This window comes from Aulonocara stuartgranti, assembly GCF_965226115.1.
Source record: "Aulonocara stuartgranti genome assembly, chromosome: 20".
Classification (NCBI taxonomy): Eukaryota; Metazoa; Chordata; class Actinopteri; order Cichliformes; family Cichlidae; genus Aulonocara; species Aulonocara stuartgranti.
Window position 1 is genome coordinate 15,559,467 of NC_138956.1, and position 19,803 is coordinate 15,579,269.

Here is a 19,803-nt window from a genome sequence, read left to right on the forward strand (position 1 = left end):
GAGCAAAACGGCACGAAGACTCTCAGCGAGAAAGTAAATTTCTACACCTAAAGCTACTTTGAGCTGCTCCCTTATTCGCAAGGGCTCAGCAAAGCAGCATTTAATTTGTACACCAAATGCCCTGCATGTTGCAAACCTTAAAAAAGATTTGTGTTTCCTTCCAGGATTAAACTGGGAATTTTTCACTTGCTAGGAAATTTTATAAACTGATAAACTACCAGGCTGTAAGTGTGTCCTACGTGTGGACTACAAAAAGCACCTAAATGACAAAGATTTAAACAATGCTTTAAGATCAAGGTCATTTTCACATTTGTCTCAAATTGGATTAGTGCGTCAAAACAGTCGCTCACCTCTCCCTCTGTCGATGGCTCAATATCAGAGTAGCGTGACTCACATATGATGTCATTTATGTTACGCAGAGGACCCTGTGAGACTCCAGGAAAGACAGCGGCACAGTCATGGGCAAAGTAGCGGTAGATCTGCCAGGTACGACCAAAATCTGCTGAACGCTCAATCAGCATGGCTGCTGGCCGGAAAGTCTGTAAAAGAACAACGCCTTTTTGTTTCATATATGATTTTGACTGCATGTGAAAATATGAAGGTCAAAATAATGATCTGTGATATTTTTCTAACCTTGAACGTCATAATCAAGTGAGTAAAATGAAACTCTGCTTCCAGATCCAGCTGGATAAAGACATCCGACTTTCCTGTGGGAACAAAGACAAGGAATAGCAGAGATGTTAATAAGGCTCACTCATTCTGTATCTGCTAATGTCCGTCAGTTGGTTTGCATGAAGAATTTATAAACTGCTTACATTCAAATGATCATTTCCCACAGATGGATGTCACAGAATAAAGGTTAATGGCATTATGTGAAGTGGTAACCACACACTTGGCTGGTGGAATGGATCCTTGACAGGAAAAACATTCACTGTTGGCAGGAGAAATGCGGAGTGCCTGCCGGAAATGCCCACATACTTCCTGAGCTGTAGAGCTCTCTCTCTGAAGGGCCACTCTACTTTCACTCTTGTTCTCCTTGTTTTGTGTTAATTCTGCAGTAACAAAGCCAAAAGGATCTTTCCATAGTACTAATAAAATATTTTGGGCACTAGACTCTACCCGTGTTGCTGTATCATCTGCGTGTAGATGCTGCTGTGTGGCAGTGGAAGTGGCAGAGTAAGAACATCCAGAGTTTCAGTGAAAGTGTTCTGAAACTCATGCACCTCCTTCCATGATGCTCTCTGCACAGCTCATTTTTGTAAGAGCCCAGTCCTCATATTCCCCTCCCTATGGTTCCTTTCAGGCCTCCTGTCGCTTGCACGTCTTTCTTGATTCTTTTTTTCCTACACCAATGTGTTATTAGACAATAAGGTCAGACTCTCTTAGACTAGAATGACAAGCACACTCTACTATGAAGCTGATGAGGCACAGAAAAGAGAGAAGAAAACGAGGAGAAAGTAGATTCTGACCTTTATTATAGATCAGTTTTTGCTTTATGTAACTGAATCGAAACACACATAATGAGTTTGCACACAACACACCTGCTCCACTGAGCACCTGACACTCATAATTCTGTTGAAGGCTTATTTTTTGCCTGATCCTTGTACACTGCTCAAAAAAAAATAAATGAACACTTTAAAAACACATGAAATTTCACTGCAGCTACTCAGATGCTACTCAGTTTGTATAGCCTCATGTGCTTGTATGCATGCCTGACAATGTTGGCCCATGCTCATATAATGAGACAGATGATGACAGATGGTGTCCTGGAGGATCTCCTCCCAGATCTAGACCAGAAGACCACTGAGCTCCTGAACAGACTGAGGTGAAACTGGGCAGCATCTAATGGATCAAAACATAATCTGTGAAAGTGGTGCCAGTGGTGGACCTGCCGATTCTGGTATTCTATAGCAAATGCCAGCTCTCCTAGAGTAACTCCCTCTTCTCGAGTCTCCTCCATGGCTTTGAGATGTGCTGGGAGAAACAGCAAACCTTCTGGCAAATGTACATACTGATGTGCTATCCTGGAGGAGTCGACCAATAGGGACCCTTACCTCTGAAACCATTCCTGTTTTGGAGGTTGTCCCATTGTTGCCCCTCTAGTTCACCTGTTATTAAATTCAGTAACACCAAAGCAGCAGAAAATGATTAACAATGCCCTCTGCTACTTGATCAGTATTCAAGAAATTTAACAGAGTTGTAGCTCCTTTAAATTTTAATAATCCTACACTTTTTTGTGTGTTTCCTATATTTCCCCATGTCTGCATCAAGCTTGTTTTTTGTTAATTTCCTGTTTTATTTTGAAGGTCAGTCCCTTGTGTGGCTTTCTGTGTTTTAAATTCCCTCCTTGTGTTTTATCCTCATCCTCATTGTTGTCCTGTCCTTTTATTGGACTCCTTCTGTTTTCATCAGGATTCTTAATCACTGCCTTTGGTTATTTCCTGTTGCTTGGTTTGGTTGTTTGGTTTTTGCTTTTTCCTGCATGTCCTTGTAATTTTTGCATGCAATCCCAGGAAATGGGCTTTCTATTTAATATGTAAAGACAATCAACGCACTGTGTCCTTATCAAAGCGGCCTTCTGTGAGCGCTGCCACATTCACCAAACAAATGCCACAAAGATGCCATGGAAAAAGCTGCAGCTACCAGGAGTAAAAATAGTCACTGTACTTCCTGCCCCTCTTTTTCTTCTTCTGTTTCTCCCCGATCTATTCTGGGTCTAGAGCTTCACAGTGCTGTCATCAACACCACTCTGTTACTGTGGAATGACTCACAAACAACTAAAACGAGCACTGTGTCAAATTGGCCAGTCATGCACAGATCCTTACGACCACTTATAGTGATGAAGAATTTAACTCACCTGGAAAAAAACAGTTATAGTTTGTCCCTCTTCCTGTTTTTATTACTGTGCACCACCCTGTCTTAAATATTCCACTTATTCTCACTCTTATTTTGACATCAGAGTCTTAACTTTTCATCTTCTCCTTTTCCCTCACTCTGTTCAGATGCCACAGCATGCAGAGCTCACTCTGTTATTAAGGACATCTGTAGCTGTTCAGAGGATGCTGGCCACAGTGTGTGTGTGTGTGTGTGTGTGTGTGTGTGTGTGTGTGTGTATAAGTGTACAAAACTAATACTGTATTTCTCCGGTGGTGTCCGGCAGCCTCGCCTCTGTCAGTGCACTTGCCATAATCAGTGTGTGAATGTGTGTGTGAATGGGTGAATGACTGAATGTAGTGTAAAGCGCTTTGGGGTACTTAGGGACTAAGTAAAGCGCTATACAAATGCAGGCCATTTACCATCTAGCTTGATTGTGGTTTGGGTTATGTGGCCCAGGATCATAGAAAACAGGTCTGCCCCAGATCTGGTATTAAACTGGCACTTCTGACTGACCGGTGTCATGGCAGGGTGTATGTCAACCAGATGTGGGCCAGGTCTGGCAATGATGGCACTATTTATGTTCCTATTTTCCTATTTTAGTTAGAAGACCCAAATGCCATGTTGCAATACTATACTCCTTGTGCTGGCCCATCTCAGGCAAGCGAGATCTGGGCCACCAAAGGGCCGTCATTCTTTGCGGTATGTGGGACATGTGTAAGCACATTGTGTGGGCCAGATCAGGGCCATACCAATTTTGCTATGTGGGAATATGATGAGTCTACTGCTCTTATGTCCAGCAGTCTTTAAGCTACATGCTAACATGAATGCTAACATGATCTGGCACATGCTGATAATATTCGCAAAACACACTAAACACAGAGTACATCTGAGGTTGACAGGAAAGTGTGAAAACTATGCAAAATTTCACGCTAATCTAAGAGACATTTAACAATAACAAAAACCCACTGTAGGTCTCATCAATCATAAAATCACTCCTCATGTCTTCATATTTTGCTTCCAAAGAGCTAGACTCTCTTACAGTTTTAAAGTTGTTTTTAGCAATAGTTCTCCAGGCTTTCTGAAAGTTTTTGAACATTGTTTTTGGACAACAGCTGCTTTTTTTCAGTTATTTTCATTTACAGGTAAAATGGTTTTTTGCACCAACAAGATGATTCCCAAAGAGATTTTATTCAAAAACTTGGCTTGGAAATCAGTAGATGACCATAAAGTCTCCTCACCATTCTCAGACTGCCACCAGGACTTCTTGCGGTGAGGCTTAAAGGTAGTGATTACATTCTCTATCCGGTGACTGATGGTGTTGTACAGTGGATTATAAGGCCGTCGCGAGTCACAGTCAAAACACTTCTTTTCATCCTGCGGCAGGACAGCAAAATAGGAAGTGTGACAGAGTCACAGACAGAATGTAGTGAAGAAACACATTTAACTCCTTCAATTGTTACTTGAGATTAAAGCAGAGTTCAACAAAAACACTTACCTGCAAATGACTGACAATGCAGTAAGGCTCTTTCCATCTCATTCCACACGTGGATGAGGCTTTAAGGTTCTTCTCTCGTCCAACCAGTAAATCCCCAGTTGCTGGGTAACAGCTGCCATGGGCACAGCCGTGGCTTTGACTGGGGTCGTGACCAACAGCAACAGTCAGGACTGAAGGAAAGAACACAGGAAATTCATTAAAGCGAACAGGAAACAATGGTTGCATCACTGTCCAGCAGTGCACCCACTCACGAGCTTGAGTTGGCAAGTAAAGCAGACCTAATCAGTACCCTCCATTCTGACCTGATTATTTAGACAACATCACAAGCTCTTATCACTTCCCAAGGAAAAGACTCTAGGATGGGTAGTGAAACTAAACATGTGCAGCTTTGAGTCAATGGAATACTGCTGCATTAGTTTCATCAACATCCATTGTGAGTCCCTGCAAAATATCAAAGAGAAACTTTTGAAATGGTGGCAGATATAGTTAGCAATGGCCTTTAACATCAGGAAATTCTCACATCACTCCCTGTAAGGAAATAATATGAGCTAATGGTCAAAAATAACTATGTACAAATTAGTTTGCTTCTACAGATTATCAATGATATTATATATGAAACTGAAAACACAGATTTCAGTGACCTCTGTGTCCATATCTGTACAACAGCATGAGCAGTGTGACATCTGTGCTATTGTTCTTTGTGCATTTTGACAGTGTAGCACTTTTGTTAATAAAGATATGCTGTACTGGCCACATACAAAGAATAATGCTCAGCTATACAAAAAACAAAACAAAAATCTGATTTTATCAATAAGTCATAGCTGAATTCTCAATCAAACAGTAGCAAGAAATATTTCAGTGTTGGGACAACATTATGTCAAAGCAGCTCTGAAGGTTAACAGGCTCTGATGTGTTCCAAAGAAATGACCCGAGCACAGGCGCTGGCTAAAAGCCAATGGGAAGAAGCCAATGCAGGTTTCCTTTTTATTGATGGTGATTATAATAGGGATGTGATTATTTACTCTAAGCCAGACTTGTAAGCTACGTAAAAAAGCAGAAACACCTGTTTTTTATAGATTTGGTGAGCACCACAAAGTACCGAGACAGGGCGTCTAGGTGATACAAAACTAGAGCCTCGCTGTGACTGAACAGCAGTGCTATGTGTGGGAGTTAAAATAAACCTCATAAACTTTCATGACAACCAGCAGCAGCCATCACACATTCCACCGGACATCTTGACGTGAGTTCCTCCTCCTGGGACCTCTGATCGTTTTTGTATGTACTGCTATGAGGAAACTGGTATGAGACGAGATCTTCGGGTGCTTGTTGTCAGTCTATGGGCTGTCAAATAACAGGTGTTTCTAATCCTCCCTCCCTCTCTATGAATGCACTTTAAATGGCCCTAAAAGATAAAATGCTAACACTTAACAACTTACTATGAACTTTTTTTGTAGCAGAATAAACTACATGCATTTATTGAGATCTTGGTGAGCCAGTGGGATTCTGAAAGCCTTTGGGCAAGGCTCCAAAACTTAACTGACAGCACACTTATTTTGAACCTTTTATGTGCCTCAGTTTCAGCTCATTTTCTCAAGAGGGAGTAATGTTCGTCTAAATGACTACTGTGAGCCTGCCATGACATCAACCTTCTGCATAATTGGGCGTTTCTGTGAAACACTGATATTTTTAATGCTTACACACATAAGGAAAGACTAGGTGCTATACCTGCTATACCTTTATACTCTCAGATGAGGCAGTTGAAATATGGACAATGCAGGTGACTGTCTAATGTCCAAAGGCAATTTATGCCATAACCTCAGGGCAACAATGGGGAACGCTCTGTCCCCTAAGAGCTTCTGCTTAGATTTTTGTATATGTCCTCGGGCCATGGACCGGTACCGGTCCGTGAGTCGTTTGGTACCGGGCCGCGAGAGTTGAGGCTTGGGTATGAAATGTATGGTTTTCAGGGTTTTTATCGGTTTTTAGCATTATTTTGTTATCGTTTTTATCGTTAACTCGGTTTTCCTGGGTCTTGTCACATGTGTTATGAATAAATCTTCTTTTTTTTCGGTACCGGTACTAGTTTTATTTTGTTGTATTTATCCGCGACACCTTAAAGGCCGGTCCGTGAAAATATTGTCGGGCATAAACCGGTCCGTGGCGCAAAAAAAGTTGGGGACCGCTGGGTCAGATGACCTGAGAGCTCAGACAGGAGCCTGATGGCAACAGCGCAGAGGGTTTCACATGGACACTGACATATGACACACCCAATCCTGACATACACTACGGAGGAAACCTGTGTTTGACTGGCATTTGACAAAGTTTCACATTTGTTGAAGCTAAGTGCGCAACAAGCAGATGAGGTCACAGTCTCACACACACCTGTGCATCTACACCAACACTTCTTCTATCTTCTTCTGCATGAAGATACACTCATTAATGTATTTAAACTCATGGCTCAAATGACAGTTTAAAGGCACTTTAACCTTTTGTAGCCCCCCTTTTAAGTGAACAACTGTGTGCTTGTTGATTACACAAAAGACACCTGTTAGAGGATTTGTTGAGCAGTTATTATTATCAAAGAAATCTGACATTGAGAGGACACTGAGCGAGTCAGATGGATGGTTTGATGGGTGAAAGAAAAAAGAGAGACAGCCTTTGTGCAGACAATGAGAGGATATACACAGATGCTACTTGATACCTATTTGGGAAACTACTGACACACTCTCAAAGGTGTTCATGTGTACATGTATCAGAGGTGGAGAGGAGAGGGTGGAGGAGTAAAACAGACATCTAATGTGTCGTGTAATCACTAGGTTTCTGGATGTCTTTTATCTCTCTGTGAAAAATTCACCGGCTTTACGCTGTGCTCCCAGGATGACATCACCACTTGTAAAAACAAGACATGTAGGATAATGAACAGATTGGTCACAAAGACGGTGCTGCACCATAAACCTCCATGCAATTGGAAGACGCCAACTTGTCTCAAAACACTCACTAACTAAGCACTTAGCAGTAATGAAGCTTAAAAAAGAACAATGCAAAGCAGAAGCAGGGACTATTCACCCTCTAAGTTAAAGCTGTAACTTTCATTCTGAAACTAACACATTACAAAACTTTGAAGAGAGCGGGGATCCTTTTTTAACTTTAGCTTCACAGTTTCACAACTGCTTAGCACATGGTTGGCAACTGTTTGCAAACAAGTCAGCATCCTCCATAGAAACTACTGATGACTTCAGAAATCTGCCAACAACCAAAGCAAATGCAAAGGAGGTTGTCTGTGCAGCACCATGTGTTTTACTGCAAACAATTTTTCCTAGCAACAGCAAGCAGCTTTCCACAATCGCCAACTGGCCAGGGAATACATATTTTTTCCAATGAATGAACCTCTGTTGCAACCCCTAAAGGGGGCTGCCAAAAGAAGAAGAAGAGGACAACAGTAATCAGACAGATTTTAAAGGTCCAGTGTATAAAATCTTACCACTAGACGTCACTAAATTGCAGTCTGTATTCCGTTTTCTTACCCCTTACAATTCCAAATACATAATCCAAGGAGAATGCAGAAAAAAACAGCAATGGCTGACTTTTCTAGACTGTTTATCCCCCATTTACCGCAGATACTCTTCTTCTGTCTAATGACAGCAGTACTGATCTGAATTGTTGAGGATATCCTGACATTTTCTGTGGGTAAGCACCAATGTCTGTGTCACTGTTAGCTGCTGTTAGCTGGCATTACTGAATGTCTCTTTAAAAGTGGACCTGACATTGTTGGACTTGGACCGTGACCCTATAACCCTCATAGTTTACCAACCAACAAAATGCCATTTGCTCATTCTGGCTTATCGGATGATCTACTTTTGTTTTAAATCAATTTACATTGCATATCTTTGCTTTTACCTTTGAACTTTTGATCACAAACATGCACTAAAAACAAGAGGGAGCAGTATTAGGTTCAAGGAAACTACCTTTAATCATTTAATCAGTTTTTCAAGAACATAATAAAAACTGCAGCACTGATAATTATGTTGATGACTGATGGAAGTGAGGGGATGTCAAGGCCCATGTCACAAGGACAATCCAGTGCATCAGCTGCTTCCTTCCTTCTTCTCCTCAATTTTTCTGATATACTGTCATTAAAGGAATGCAAAGTGAAACGTGGGGTGACAGCTGAAAGAAAAAAGGGGAGGCTCGGGCACTGCCACTGGTATGTGCAGTGTGTGTGTGTGTGTGTGTGTGTCACAAAGGCTGCAAAACAGTGCTGTTCAACCAGGCTTTTGTAACACCCTAGTAAAACCATACTGAATGTAGCTTGTACATCATCTTGCAGCCACATAGCACATTCTTATTTATTTATATTTGTTCTCTAATAATCTTGACATCAGACCGTAAAAACTGCTTTTGCTTTCCATGTCGTGTACTACTGCCAACAGCTGTTAACCTATTCTCAGCTTGAGTTAAAAACATGACATGAAATCATTACATTCATGCCCTTGGATGGTTAAATTTGGCTCTCAGGCGAAAGGTCTTCCACATAAGGAAAGTCTCTGACTGTCAGAGGCAGTGATACAGATTAAACTCTGCGGAGCTTTCAGAAATGAATTCACCACCCTCGATACACACACACACACACCTCCTCCAAGTGAAGTCTGATTTATTAAGGGTTCATACACCTTTGTCAGGGTCAAATTCAAGCACTATCAAGGTGAATTTTGTAGCTTTTCCAGCACATTCCCAAAAAACAAGGATGCACGTTTCACTTCACATCACCTCAGTAACAACACGTGAAAATGAAAACAAATCATCCTAGGTTGATTTAAATGCCTTTGTTACCCTTTTGCTAAAACAAAGAAAAACGCACCACACAACAATACTAAAAGGATAAGGTTGCCAGCAAGGCAGCTCAGGTGGAGAAATTTAGCTTTTAGACTTTGCGGCTCATTTTAATTCTCTATCTGATAAGAAAAGTATTCAATCAGATAGTTATTTGTGAATAAAATACAGTTACAATTTCAAGCAGTTTCAAGCACCGCATCCAAAATACAAACACTTGAAAGGACAATATTAAAATTCAAGCATTTTCAAGCACACGTACGAACCCTGTTTATTCCTTTCATACTTGCCACTGATTGCACTCAAATTCTGACCATTCTCTATAAGCAGACCATATACCACATTAAATCGGCACTATTTCACAAAACTCTTGAGAAATGTTTCTCAGTTGTCAGCATGAGATGACCTCCTTTGCTCTCAGCATTTACATACTTTACTGTAACTCTTCGCTGCCTAGAGACTGGTGACAGATTACAGAAGATTTCTACCAGTGAAACATTCTCATTGTAAAAACTGGCATGTGGGGAAAAAAGAACAATTAAAAATGTAAAAGTTTGTGGACAGAATCTGCAACCTTCAGTACTTTTTATGAAATTGTGTCTGGTTTTATACTACACACCTTCGCCTAACAAACACACAAAGCAAACTGAGAAAGTGAAGGAGAACAGTCTGTTAGAACGATACTTTTCACTCAGTACCAACTATATTAGCTAGCCTAAGATTAATATATTGTTAGTTTTTCAAAGTCAGCATGCATAATCTGTGCAGAGATGAAACTGCACTGCAACAGCTGTGATAAATCTGAATGGTAGTGGGCTAATATGTCAAGTACTGATATCACCTCCAACTAGAAGCCTGCAGCTCACTACAGGAATAAATCAGCTACACTTTGTTTGCATATGGTTTCACATCATCACCATCACAAAGCTGTAAAACGGTTTTCCTTCTTTCAGTTTGCCTCTTTAATTTCCTTAAATTTGTCACTCAGCTGTACCCATCTAATCCACAGACTAATGAAAACCTCTAGCTCTGTGTGTGTGAGTGGGATGTGACATCAGCGTGGTACATTCCAGAAGCACGGTCTGGCAAGACAGTTTGCTGTCACATGAACCAGTGTAAACTCTGCAGGAAACCAAGGCAAACAGTCAAAAATTGGACTGAAGAGAAAGCACGTAAGGACACACGTATTTGCTGGGAGAACACAGACAATACATGCATCCAACATTAATAAAATGATGGAAGGGTCAGATCCAATATTAGCTCACCCGGGGAAGTGAACAGACAGGATTAGCATCATTTAAGAGCTGCATGACATAAGACAGTGTGGGACTAGAAGGCACCACAGATATGTTTAGCAGTCACCATGGCATAGCTGCTTTAAGGGCCCGGCAAAGAGAAGTCAACTGCTTTTATTTTTAACTCCTCCTAGCTAATTAGTTTACATTCCCCTTCCATGCGTCTCCGTCCTCTCTTTGCTCGGCACTTAGCTGATGGACGGTTAACTCCCACAGCCAAACAACCAGCTGGTCTTCCTCCTCCTCACCTCACAGCTCACCTCCCATCTCTCTCCTCCCTTAATGTCTACTGCACCGGGAGGTCAGAGCGGTGGATTCACCACTCTGACCTCCCGCTCACCTTGTTCATTACTGAAAAAGGCCTCCTTCCTAAAAATAGTTGCTAACCTTGATGTAACCCATCATTTAAGTAAATGATGTCCATAGCAGAGACGATACTGTGTCTGTATTTCTTACTTTCTTGTTAGAGATTCAAGGCTAAGCGTAGGGCCCACGACAATCTTGACATCTGTCAAAATTCTTGTAAAATCTAATAAATCAGTGGCTGAGACAAAAGTTTTACTGAATAAGAGCAAAATTATTTCTTTATTATCTCAAAATTATTATTACAAAAGCAGACCCTAAGAGCAGGGCCATGGATCTCGGGGAAAATGTCATAATCAACAAGGCTAACATGGAGGGCTCTAGTACGCTTTCTCTGAGACATCTTACAGATGCACACCATAATTCAAAACTGCAGTAACTGGAGTTACCACAGACACACAAGCCATTATTTACACATTTCACTTCATTTACACGTGAAGTCTTAAACCAATTAAAGTTTGTATTTCAAATCATTTCTATAATAAAAACTCCGACATCTCCTCTGAGTCTTTCCCAACTGTTTATTACTGACCGCCTGCATTGATATCTAAAACGCAAAAGTTTCAGTGAGCAAGGCCAGGCGCTGCCCATTACACAGACTGTTACATTAACAAGGCATGGCACTGAGAAGCAGCTGGTTGGAATAGAGGATATGCTCACATTCCTGTCCCGTCCTGGAGATGTCTGAGCTGCTCCGCACCGGAGAGAAAATATGGAACAAGACACTGTGAGTAACAGGTGGGCAGGGGAGTGAGGAGCTAGAACAATGTCTGTTTTTATCTTAGCGGTACGGGAAACATGCTAAGTGCATTTAGTGCCCACCCCGCAAGCCGTCATTCCCACATGTCTGTTGTTACTGAGTACTTACATCCAAAGAAGCATCAACGTGAAACAGAGTGCATGATTTTGATGCATTTTGTTTTTTCATCAGGGAATGAGCAAATGGGAAATTCACATACATTAGTCAGCTACATCAACACAATCAAATGTTAGATTGCATGAATAATTCATATATTCGTGAGTTTATCCAGCATAATCTCCATTTTATGGAGATTAAACTGGTCAAACAGGCTTACAAACTGGTGGCCTGTCCAGGGTGCACCCCATCTTTCACCCTGTTGCAGCTGGGATGGATAGAAGGAGTCAAGACCTAACTTTGAGTGGATATATATCTATGCTGTGCAATTACGGTATCTTTAAATGCTGCTGATGTTAAAGTCCCCACTGCAAAACTGGCAAAATAGTAGAGTCCCATCACATAACACCTACAAAGTGTAAGCTTTATGTGATCAGAGGGAGTTATGGAAACACTGCAGGTCAGATTTAGCAGGATTGTGTGAGACGTTTGCTGTAACCTAAAAATGATCTACCAGCCACACTCCCCCTGCCATGTTGTCTAAAGGTCAATAAATCCACCAAATACGAGGCACACTTGGCCACCAGATGCTGGGTGCAGCTTTTCCTTCGGTCATTTAACCAAAGAGACTGCACTCCTGTGGGTCTCTTCAGTGATTACGGTGCTGTGTATTTGCCTTGGTGCTCAGCAGGTGACCCAGAGCACCAAGCAGACTCCATACTCGTTTGCTGGACGTGCTAATCAGAGTGCCTGATGAAGAAAATCTGGCTCCACTTAGAGGGAAAACTGAAAGCATCACATGGGACTTGAAATTAGCATTTAGTGTGGTCTATTCTTGTGCTCACATTCCTGTATGTGACTCTAAGTGACTTTAATAACATAATTGCACTGTGTCGGCTTGATAAATGCTGAAATTGCCACATGTGTAAAAGAGAGGAGGGTAACCTTTGTGTGGCTTGAGGCTTAGGTCAGATCCTCTGAGCACAATTTAAAATACACTGGGGAATACTGCTTTCATGAAGTCATTTTGTAATACCAGGTCTGAACTGACAATGACCCCATTAGTCCCTTGAGAGAGGAGCAAAGGTAACCAAGAATTGTTAAGTTTTCTGTATCTCAAACTGGGTCTTTTTGCATTTATATTCACCCTTTTTTCACTGCAGGAGCTCAGGGCAGGTGTGGCACACTTACAGGAAATTCCCCTTATAAGCTCTTCCGGCCTTTCTCTTTCCACTGCAGTGTGGGACCTACTGGATTCACAAGGTGAAACAATGACGTTTACCTGAAGAAAAAAAAACACTCCCAAAAAGAGGACTAACGGGGTCTGACTCAGTACAGACAGCAGGCTCTTCTATGTACCACAATCTGCAGCAGCCACAAAAGAAGGTTTCTTTTTTTTCCTGCATTGAAGCAACAGCCATTGTAAGTTTTATGAGTAGAAAGAGAGGTGTGGGGAAATACGGAGATAGAAAATGGGTGCAGTATTTGTAACATGGCGGGGCAATCACAATGACCTAAGACCATAAGGCCACACTGTAGGAGCTTGTATGCTTGCCTGAAAGGAGCAAGATATAGATCCACTTGCATGTAGTCATTACATCCATGTTTTCATTAGTGTATAATAGCCTGTAACTATGACTTATAAAAAACAAGCCTCCAAAATCCTTGGGGGCAGTATAATATTCAATGAAGTACATTTTTAATGCATCATTTTGTGGAGTATACATATCTGATTTCAGCAGTAAATCATGGACTGTTCATTCAGTGACTTGGAACATATGAAACAGGTAGCCCAAGGTTACAAGAAACATTATATATGTACATGGTTACATGTGGGGGGGGGGTGTGTATGCGCACGTGCATGTGTGTGTGTGTAATTACAGGCCTCCAAGATGAAAGCACCACACACTGTGACTTCTTCCACTGCAACTCAAGTAAAATTTCAAATATCTCAAGAAAATGCTAAGCACACCAAATCCATCCTTCCCTTCTTCCTTTCTTCTTCTCTTTGTCTCGACTTCATCCCCCTTTTCCTTCTGTCCTTCCTCCCTTCCGTCTCCTTCCTTCAACCCTCCCACACTGCAGCGTCACATTCTAATTGCTGCTTGTCTGCTATCAGGTGTGGTCGCGTCTGAGAGCATAGCTAGTTTTTAACAAGCTATGCTACAGAACTCCATTAATCCTGTTATTGGACTTAGCCTGTGGCCCGTAGCAATAAAAGCTCCTGGCATCTGACAAACATAAAGACAGTGCAGCCACAGTTTTTGGAAAGGAAAAGGACATTCATATTTCTGCTTCTTGTGGATATTAGAGCCACATCTTATTGAATAAAAAGTATCCATTCATAACATCATTCATAACATTTGCTGAAAATAATTTGTTAATCTAGCATAAAAACTGCTTTCCTTTCATACTTTTGATTGCACGCTCACATCACAAATCGTCCTTACTTCCTTTGGATGTATATTCTGTTCCAATGGATGATGCTCATACTAAGCATGAACAAAGATTGTGTGAACAATTAATCCATGTTAACCAAAGGCTCAGGCTTCATAACTCTTTAACATGTTTATTCCCTTCTTTGATCTTTATGGGATTAGTCTCATCTCAAGGAATCCTTGCTAGCTATGAGCACAGAAGCCCCACCCACCTGCTGCTCTTACAAAGGGAAACCAATCAGAAAACAGCTGGCCTAAAGTGAGAGTGTCCTTAACCTCTAAAACAGGGAGGAGCTAAAACATGATGAGCAGAATAGGCCCACTTTAAACTACACCGTGCTTTCCCTAGTCTCACATGTTTCTGTGAATAATAATAACATTGTGATTTTTTCAAAGTGTGTTATGTCATTAACATTTACAGTGGCTAACTAAAGCTATGTGTCTGCAATCGTGTGTCTTCATACGACAGGTCACAGGTCACGCTTCTTTACAGCTGCGCATTCGTTCTCCTTGAGACTCACAGCAGCTCCACTCAGGTTCATAACTTCACCAGCCACTTCATTGTTTTTAATGAGGCCAGCACCATTTCCTGTTCCTCTCCATCACCTCCCCCATCCTCAAGTCCTCCTTCCTTTAGTTTATCTGCACCTCCCCTTTTCATCCAGAAAAGCTCCTGCCCAGGAAACCCAACTCATGGTCCTTTTATACAAACAGGTTTACTCTCTCCCTCCACCCCTGTGTCTAAAGTCTTTCTCTCCCTCTTCTTTCTCATTGTCCTGATTCTATCCTGATTGTACCCCCCACCCCCCTTCTATTTAATCAGGCTCTGTCTCCCCCCCTCTCTCTCTGTTTCTAGTACTGGTGGTTAGCAGGCTTTAGTGCACCATTGTTCTGGCATCTGCACATTTCCGGAGGCTGTCGCTTACAAAGGCTTTGGGAACACACTCTCTCGTTCCCACTGCCTAACCAGCTCTCACCTGCCCACACACACACACACACACATGAGGAGGGTATCAGCAGTTCAAAAAAGCCAAATTCCTACACACATAAACCTGCAAGAAAGGTGTATTACAGAGGATTTACTTTGTGCGATGAGGCAATCCAGATCCCTTTTTTATGTTCAGGTTTGCTTGCTTTCCTTTCTTTCTTATTCCCAGCTCTTTCCTTTCGTTCCTACAGAGTAATGATGAGTTGGTGCCTCCTTCAACTGCACTTTAAATGGTTTCGAATACTAAAGGTAGGCGTCTAAAGGTAACTAGCCTTTTTGCCAGAGCTTATTTGTGCTTCACCAACACATATGGCCGTCTCGCTGCAGCTCCTACTTCTAACTGGAGTCATGAAGAAAAGAAACTAGCATGTGAAAAGAAAAGAAGAGTGAAGGGATGGCTGACTCTTTTGTTCCTGTGATCAGCCTGAGTCCTTTCTCGCTTTTGTCGCGCACACATAATGACACACGCCAATTAACCCCTCCTTTGACCTGTGGGTTTGGAATTGACCCTTGACCTCACAGCTCATCCTCAGAGACATCTGAATGGACACCTCCCAATGTTAGTAATGACAGCGCGGGAGGTTTATCAGGTCAAACACTTCCCACCTCTCTCTACTTATTCCAGCTGCTAACACTGTGATTTTGACCATAAAGATTATTTTGAACTGTGAATGCAAAGCTACACTATTAGAGTCCAAGGATGATATAATGGCGCCATAAATGACACAGAATAGGTCCTATGCCTACTGATATACTTGGTCAGTCTATTTATCTTTAATTCTTATTTATGTTTGGCAGTGGGTTAGCTTCCTCTGTCTGAAAACGATCCTCAGGAGTCATTTGTCAAATCAGAGTTCACCACATTAATCGTTCCTTCTGTCCTTCTGTCCAATTTAGTAAACTTAAGCTGAAGCCTGTGAGCTCCTGAAAAAGTCACCTTTAATCAAACTCCTGAAAGTATATAGCGTTGAAGATTAGACCAGAAGCAAAGACGTATTTTACTTTTAATTGTTGGTAATTGACGTGTTGAAAGCTCTTGTTAATCTGATTCATGAGCTGTGCGCTGGCTGTGACTTGATCAGGTTTAATTGACAGAACGCCATCATTACATCTGGACTTGAGTGCTGTTAATTGCTTAAAGATAAAACACGAGTACATGGCTTCTATCCCCTGCAGGGTTAAGCCCACAGTCCATGGCTGGACTGAACTGAACCTTGCTCCATGTCATTTCCATCTCTCAGTCTTCTCATAACCTGACTCTCCTAAAAACTGTTTTTATTTTGCCAGGAATTTTTGAGGAATCATATTTATAGCCCACTTTATCCCTTTTTCCTTCTTGACTTACTAAATGGGAAAACTGAGAATCAACTCTGACCTACACTTTACCTGCGTGGTTACATTTTCTACTGATACCCTTAAACAACACACACAGGCCTGCTGTGTGCAGAGTAAAAGGTTTATTGCTTGCTGTAATTGTTTCTCCTGTCCATGAACCACAAGCGTGGTTGTTCCATGTTCTTGTGGTGCGGCTGCCAAAAGCAGAACTTGTTCTGCTCATTAGTGGATCTCTTGAATAGAACTACTACTGTGGCCAACTTCTGTCCGCCACAACAAGATTCTCTCCAGGGAAGCACATGAGTGATGATTCTGAGGACCGACACCACAGCAAGCTGGTAAGTGAGCCATCCGGCAGGAAAAACGCAAGACAAGAAGGACCGGGGCTGGCTGGTTAGTAGTATATGAACGTGATGGGATTATGCGGTGCTTTATTGTCCAGCTGTGTAAAAATGTGTACAAAAGCAGCTCTGGGTAAACCATTACAGGCACCAAAGGGCACGGGTATATTCAATTCAGACAGATTTAGAAAGAAAAAAACTGTCCTGCAAAGTTTATTCTGATGTGACTCTGAGACATTAAGGCCAGCAACACTGACAGAACTTCAGTCCTGAAACCTCCCACTAAGCTCTGTCAGCCATCACAAAGAGCTGCAGATTTGATCAGTGAGGCCTGACAGCAGGCGCTCATAGACTTTAACTGCAGCAATAAGCACACTCGCTTCTAGCTGCAAGGAGCAACGCATTCAAATGCATTTACTGACGGTTATCAGGCAGTGAAATAGAGGTGTAGCTCACAACCTCTCAGCTTGGAGTGGAGCCCACATGTACCGTGTAAGTTGTGTTAAACAAATGAAGGATGCAGTGAAAAGAGATTTAAATCAGATATTTCTTTGTATTCAATTCTTAGCTTCATCGCTGGACACACTCACACATTCACCTAGAAGATTACTTAGAAATGATACAGACCACATTATCTACCAATTGATCCCTGGCTGCCCCAGCCTGCATCTTGCCCGTGGATACTTTGGCGAGATACTTAACCCTGAGTAGCTCCCGATACACTCATTGGAGTGTGAATGTGTGCGCATGGGTGAGTGAGCCACATTCTATAAACCTGTGTGTTTACCATTAACATCCAGAAAGTATGTAGGCGCTAGATGTGTGCAGTGGGTGTCTCTATTTGCGGATTCAACTGGGCCATTTTAGGAGGACCGTAAAACATGGTAACACCACCCAGAGAAAGACAGAGACGCAGACAGACGACCCCTGAGGCCCTGAAGGCACCAGGGGCCCTTAAAAAAGAAACACCAGCTATCTTATCTCTGCACAGGGAAATGTAAAAGGCAATCCCTTGAGCCTCACATCCAGACTACTGTTTCTGATAGTGCCTTGGTATAGTTCCTGACTCCAACCATCGAGGCTTAGAGAAATCTTTTTAGAGTGTAAGCCACTTTGAAAGAAATGTTCTTGACTCTTGACTTTTTTTGCTTGCTGTAAATGAGTTTGCAAAGCAGTCTTCTTCCCTGTTTTCCATCATGACAAGTGAAAACTGTGCTGATCACAGCGCATTCTCACTGACAGGGACTCTATGAACCAAGTGCAGGCATCAAGGGAGTATGACCCCGACCATCTCACTTCACTGCTATTGTTATGTTGTATTCCCTTCAGGTCTTGCGTGTCTTTGAACTCAGCATTTACAGGATTAACAAAGCTACACATCTTCCACAGACTAATCAAAGCAGGACCAGTGACCTGAAGTCGCTCGATAGCCGCCATATCCGTTCAGTGAATCGCTTCTGAGGGTTTGTTATGGAGCAGAAAACACGGAGTGACTTCAAAGGGTGCGCAGGTTACTTACCGCAGAGGAGCACCGCAACCGAGGCTCGCATCTCTGAGCGCGCATCCACCCGCTGGGCCGCAGCAACCTGCCACACGCAACACACTCATCATTAGACATACACAGTAACAACTAAAGGCGGGTTTTGTGTTACTGGGTGCAAAATGAGCGTTGGGAAAAGTTAAAAATGTGGGAAAAATTGAAGCTTTGATTTTTTTTTTTCAATTGACGACCAACAATTGAAGTGCAGAGGACAACCAGGACTCCTTCACAGACTTTTTTTCATCCACTCTCTGTTTCTACTATTTAAATCACCGTTTGCCACTCTGTTCTCTGTAAACCGGTTCACTAAAGGAGAAAAAAAGTATAAACTGCTTTCAACTATCCAGCGAGCTAAGTATAACTGATTGTCTCTTATTTCAGAAATGAACTGATCATAAGCATTATCTTAAACCTTCTCACCGTTTGTGTCGCGTTTCCAACGTTTCCTTCTCTGCTGCCCCTCTTCGTCCACTTGTTGCGGAGTTCTCGGACAGAAGCGGAGCTGAGCAGTTCTTCTGCTCCTGCTTCTCTGCCCGGGAAACCCTGGGCCGGACTTACTGGAGCGGAGTTTCTTAATGCGCACAAATGGGCCGAATCCTTGGGTCGCGTGTTCGATTCCTTCAGTGGGCAGATGAAGCACACCCAGTTGCCTTTCTTTAAATGAGTTTTCGATTAGTTTAGAAAGATAACAACTGGACTTCTTTATGTTTTGTGAAGACGTTTTACCAGTGAAAGAGGAGAGGTGAAACGTCTTCACAAAACATATTATTATTATTATTATTATTAACACGTCATCACCCAGAGCCGTCTATTCAGGTGTTTAGTCATGAGTCCATGCAAATCCGTTTACAGTATCTTCCACCAATCTGCTCCCCCCCACTATATTACAATAGGTTAACTTCCAGCAGATTATACGTAATGTATACAGTAACCTTTAAAATGATTCCTATGTGAAATATGACTAGGCCGCAGTGCTTAAGTAAATAAACATACAAGGAAAGCTATGGTGTTGTGCCAAAGAAGTTACCCCTGCCAGAAGTGTTACTGTCCTCAGAGTAGGAGGTTCTACAGGTGAGTCCAGGTGTTGGTACTGGATTCATAGCACAATACTCTCTTTTTGAGTTCACTGTCATGTCTGTTTTATTTTTATGTTATATTTATTTTTTTAGTTTATTTGGCTGCTTTACCTGCTTTTTTTTAAAACAGTTTGTTAACATACCAGGACGGCACAAAAGCTACTTGATTATGTACTTCACTTTATCAACATGGTCCTATGTAGGCAATAATGGAGTGTGAAAAAACCCCTGCTAAAGCAAAATGAATTCAAAGTAATTCCTGTGTCAAGTTTCCCTCCAGTAACCCGCTGCATGTTTTCCGACGAGCCCCCTTTCTGTCCCCGTGAGCAGGAATGCGCGCTCCCTGCAGGACGGATTGGATTCCCTTTG

At 42.0% G+C, this 19,803-nt stretch overlaps 1 protein-coding gene across 2 annotated transcripts in view; it reads right to left on the bottom strand.

Annotated features, from left to right (window-relative positions):
- The window catches only part of lamb2 (laminin, beta 2 (laminin S)), a 44,157-nt gene extending 25,250 nt beyond the window's left edge, over positions 1 to 18,907 (bottom strand). For both annotated transcript variants that reach the window (XM_082518439.1, XM_082518438.1), the window contains exons 1-6: positions 18,779 to 18,907; positions 18,338 to 18,404; positions 4,373 to 4,542; positions 4,116 to 4,251; positions 634 to 707; positions 351 to 539 (exon numbers count right to left, since the gene is read on the bottom strand). In XM_082518439.1, coding sequence (XP_082374565.1) covers positions 351 to 539; positions 634 to 707; positions 4,116 to 4,251; positions 4,373 to 4,542; positions 18,338 to 18,368 — 600 coding nt within the window. In that variant the 5' untranslated portion in view covers positions 18,369 to 18,404; positions 18,779 to 18,907. The remainder of the gene's footprint in view (positions 1 to 350; positions 540 to 633; positions 708 to 4,115; positions 4,252 to 4,372; positions 4,543 to 18,337; positions 18,405 to 18,778) is intronic.
- Between the last annotated feature and the right edge of the window lie 896 nt (positions 18,908 to 19,803).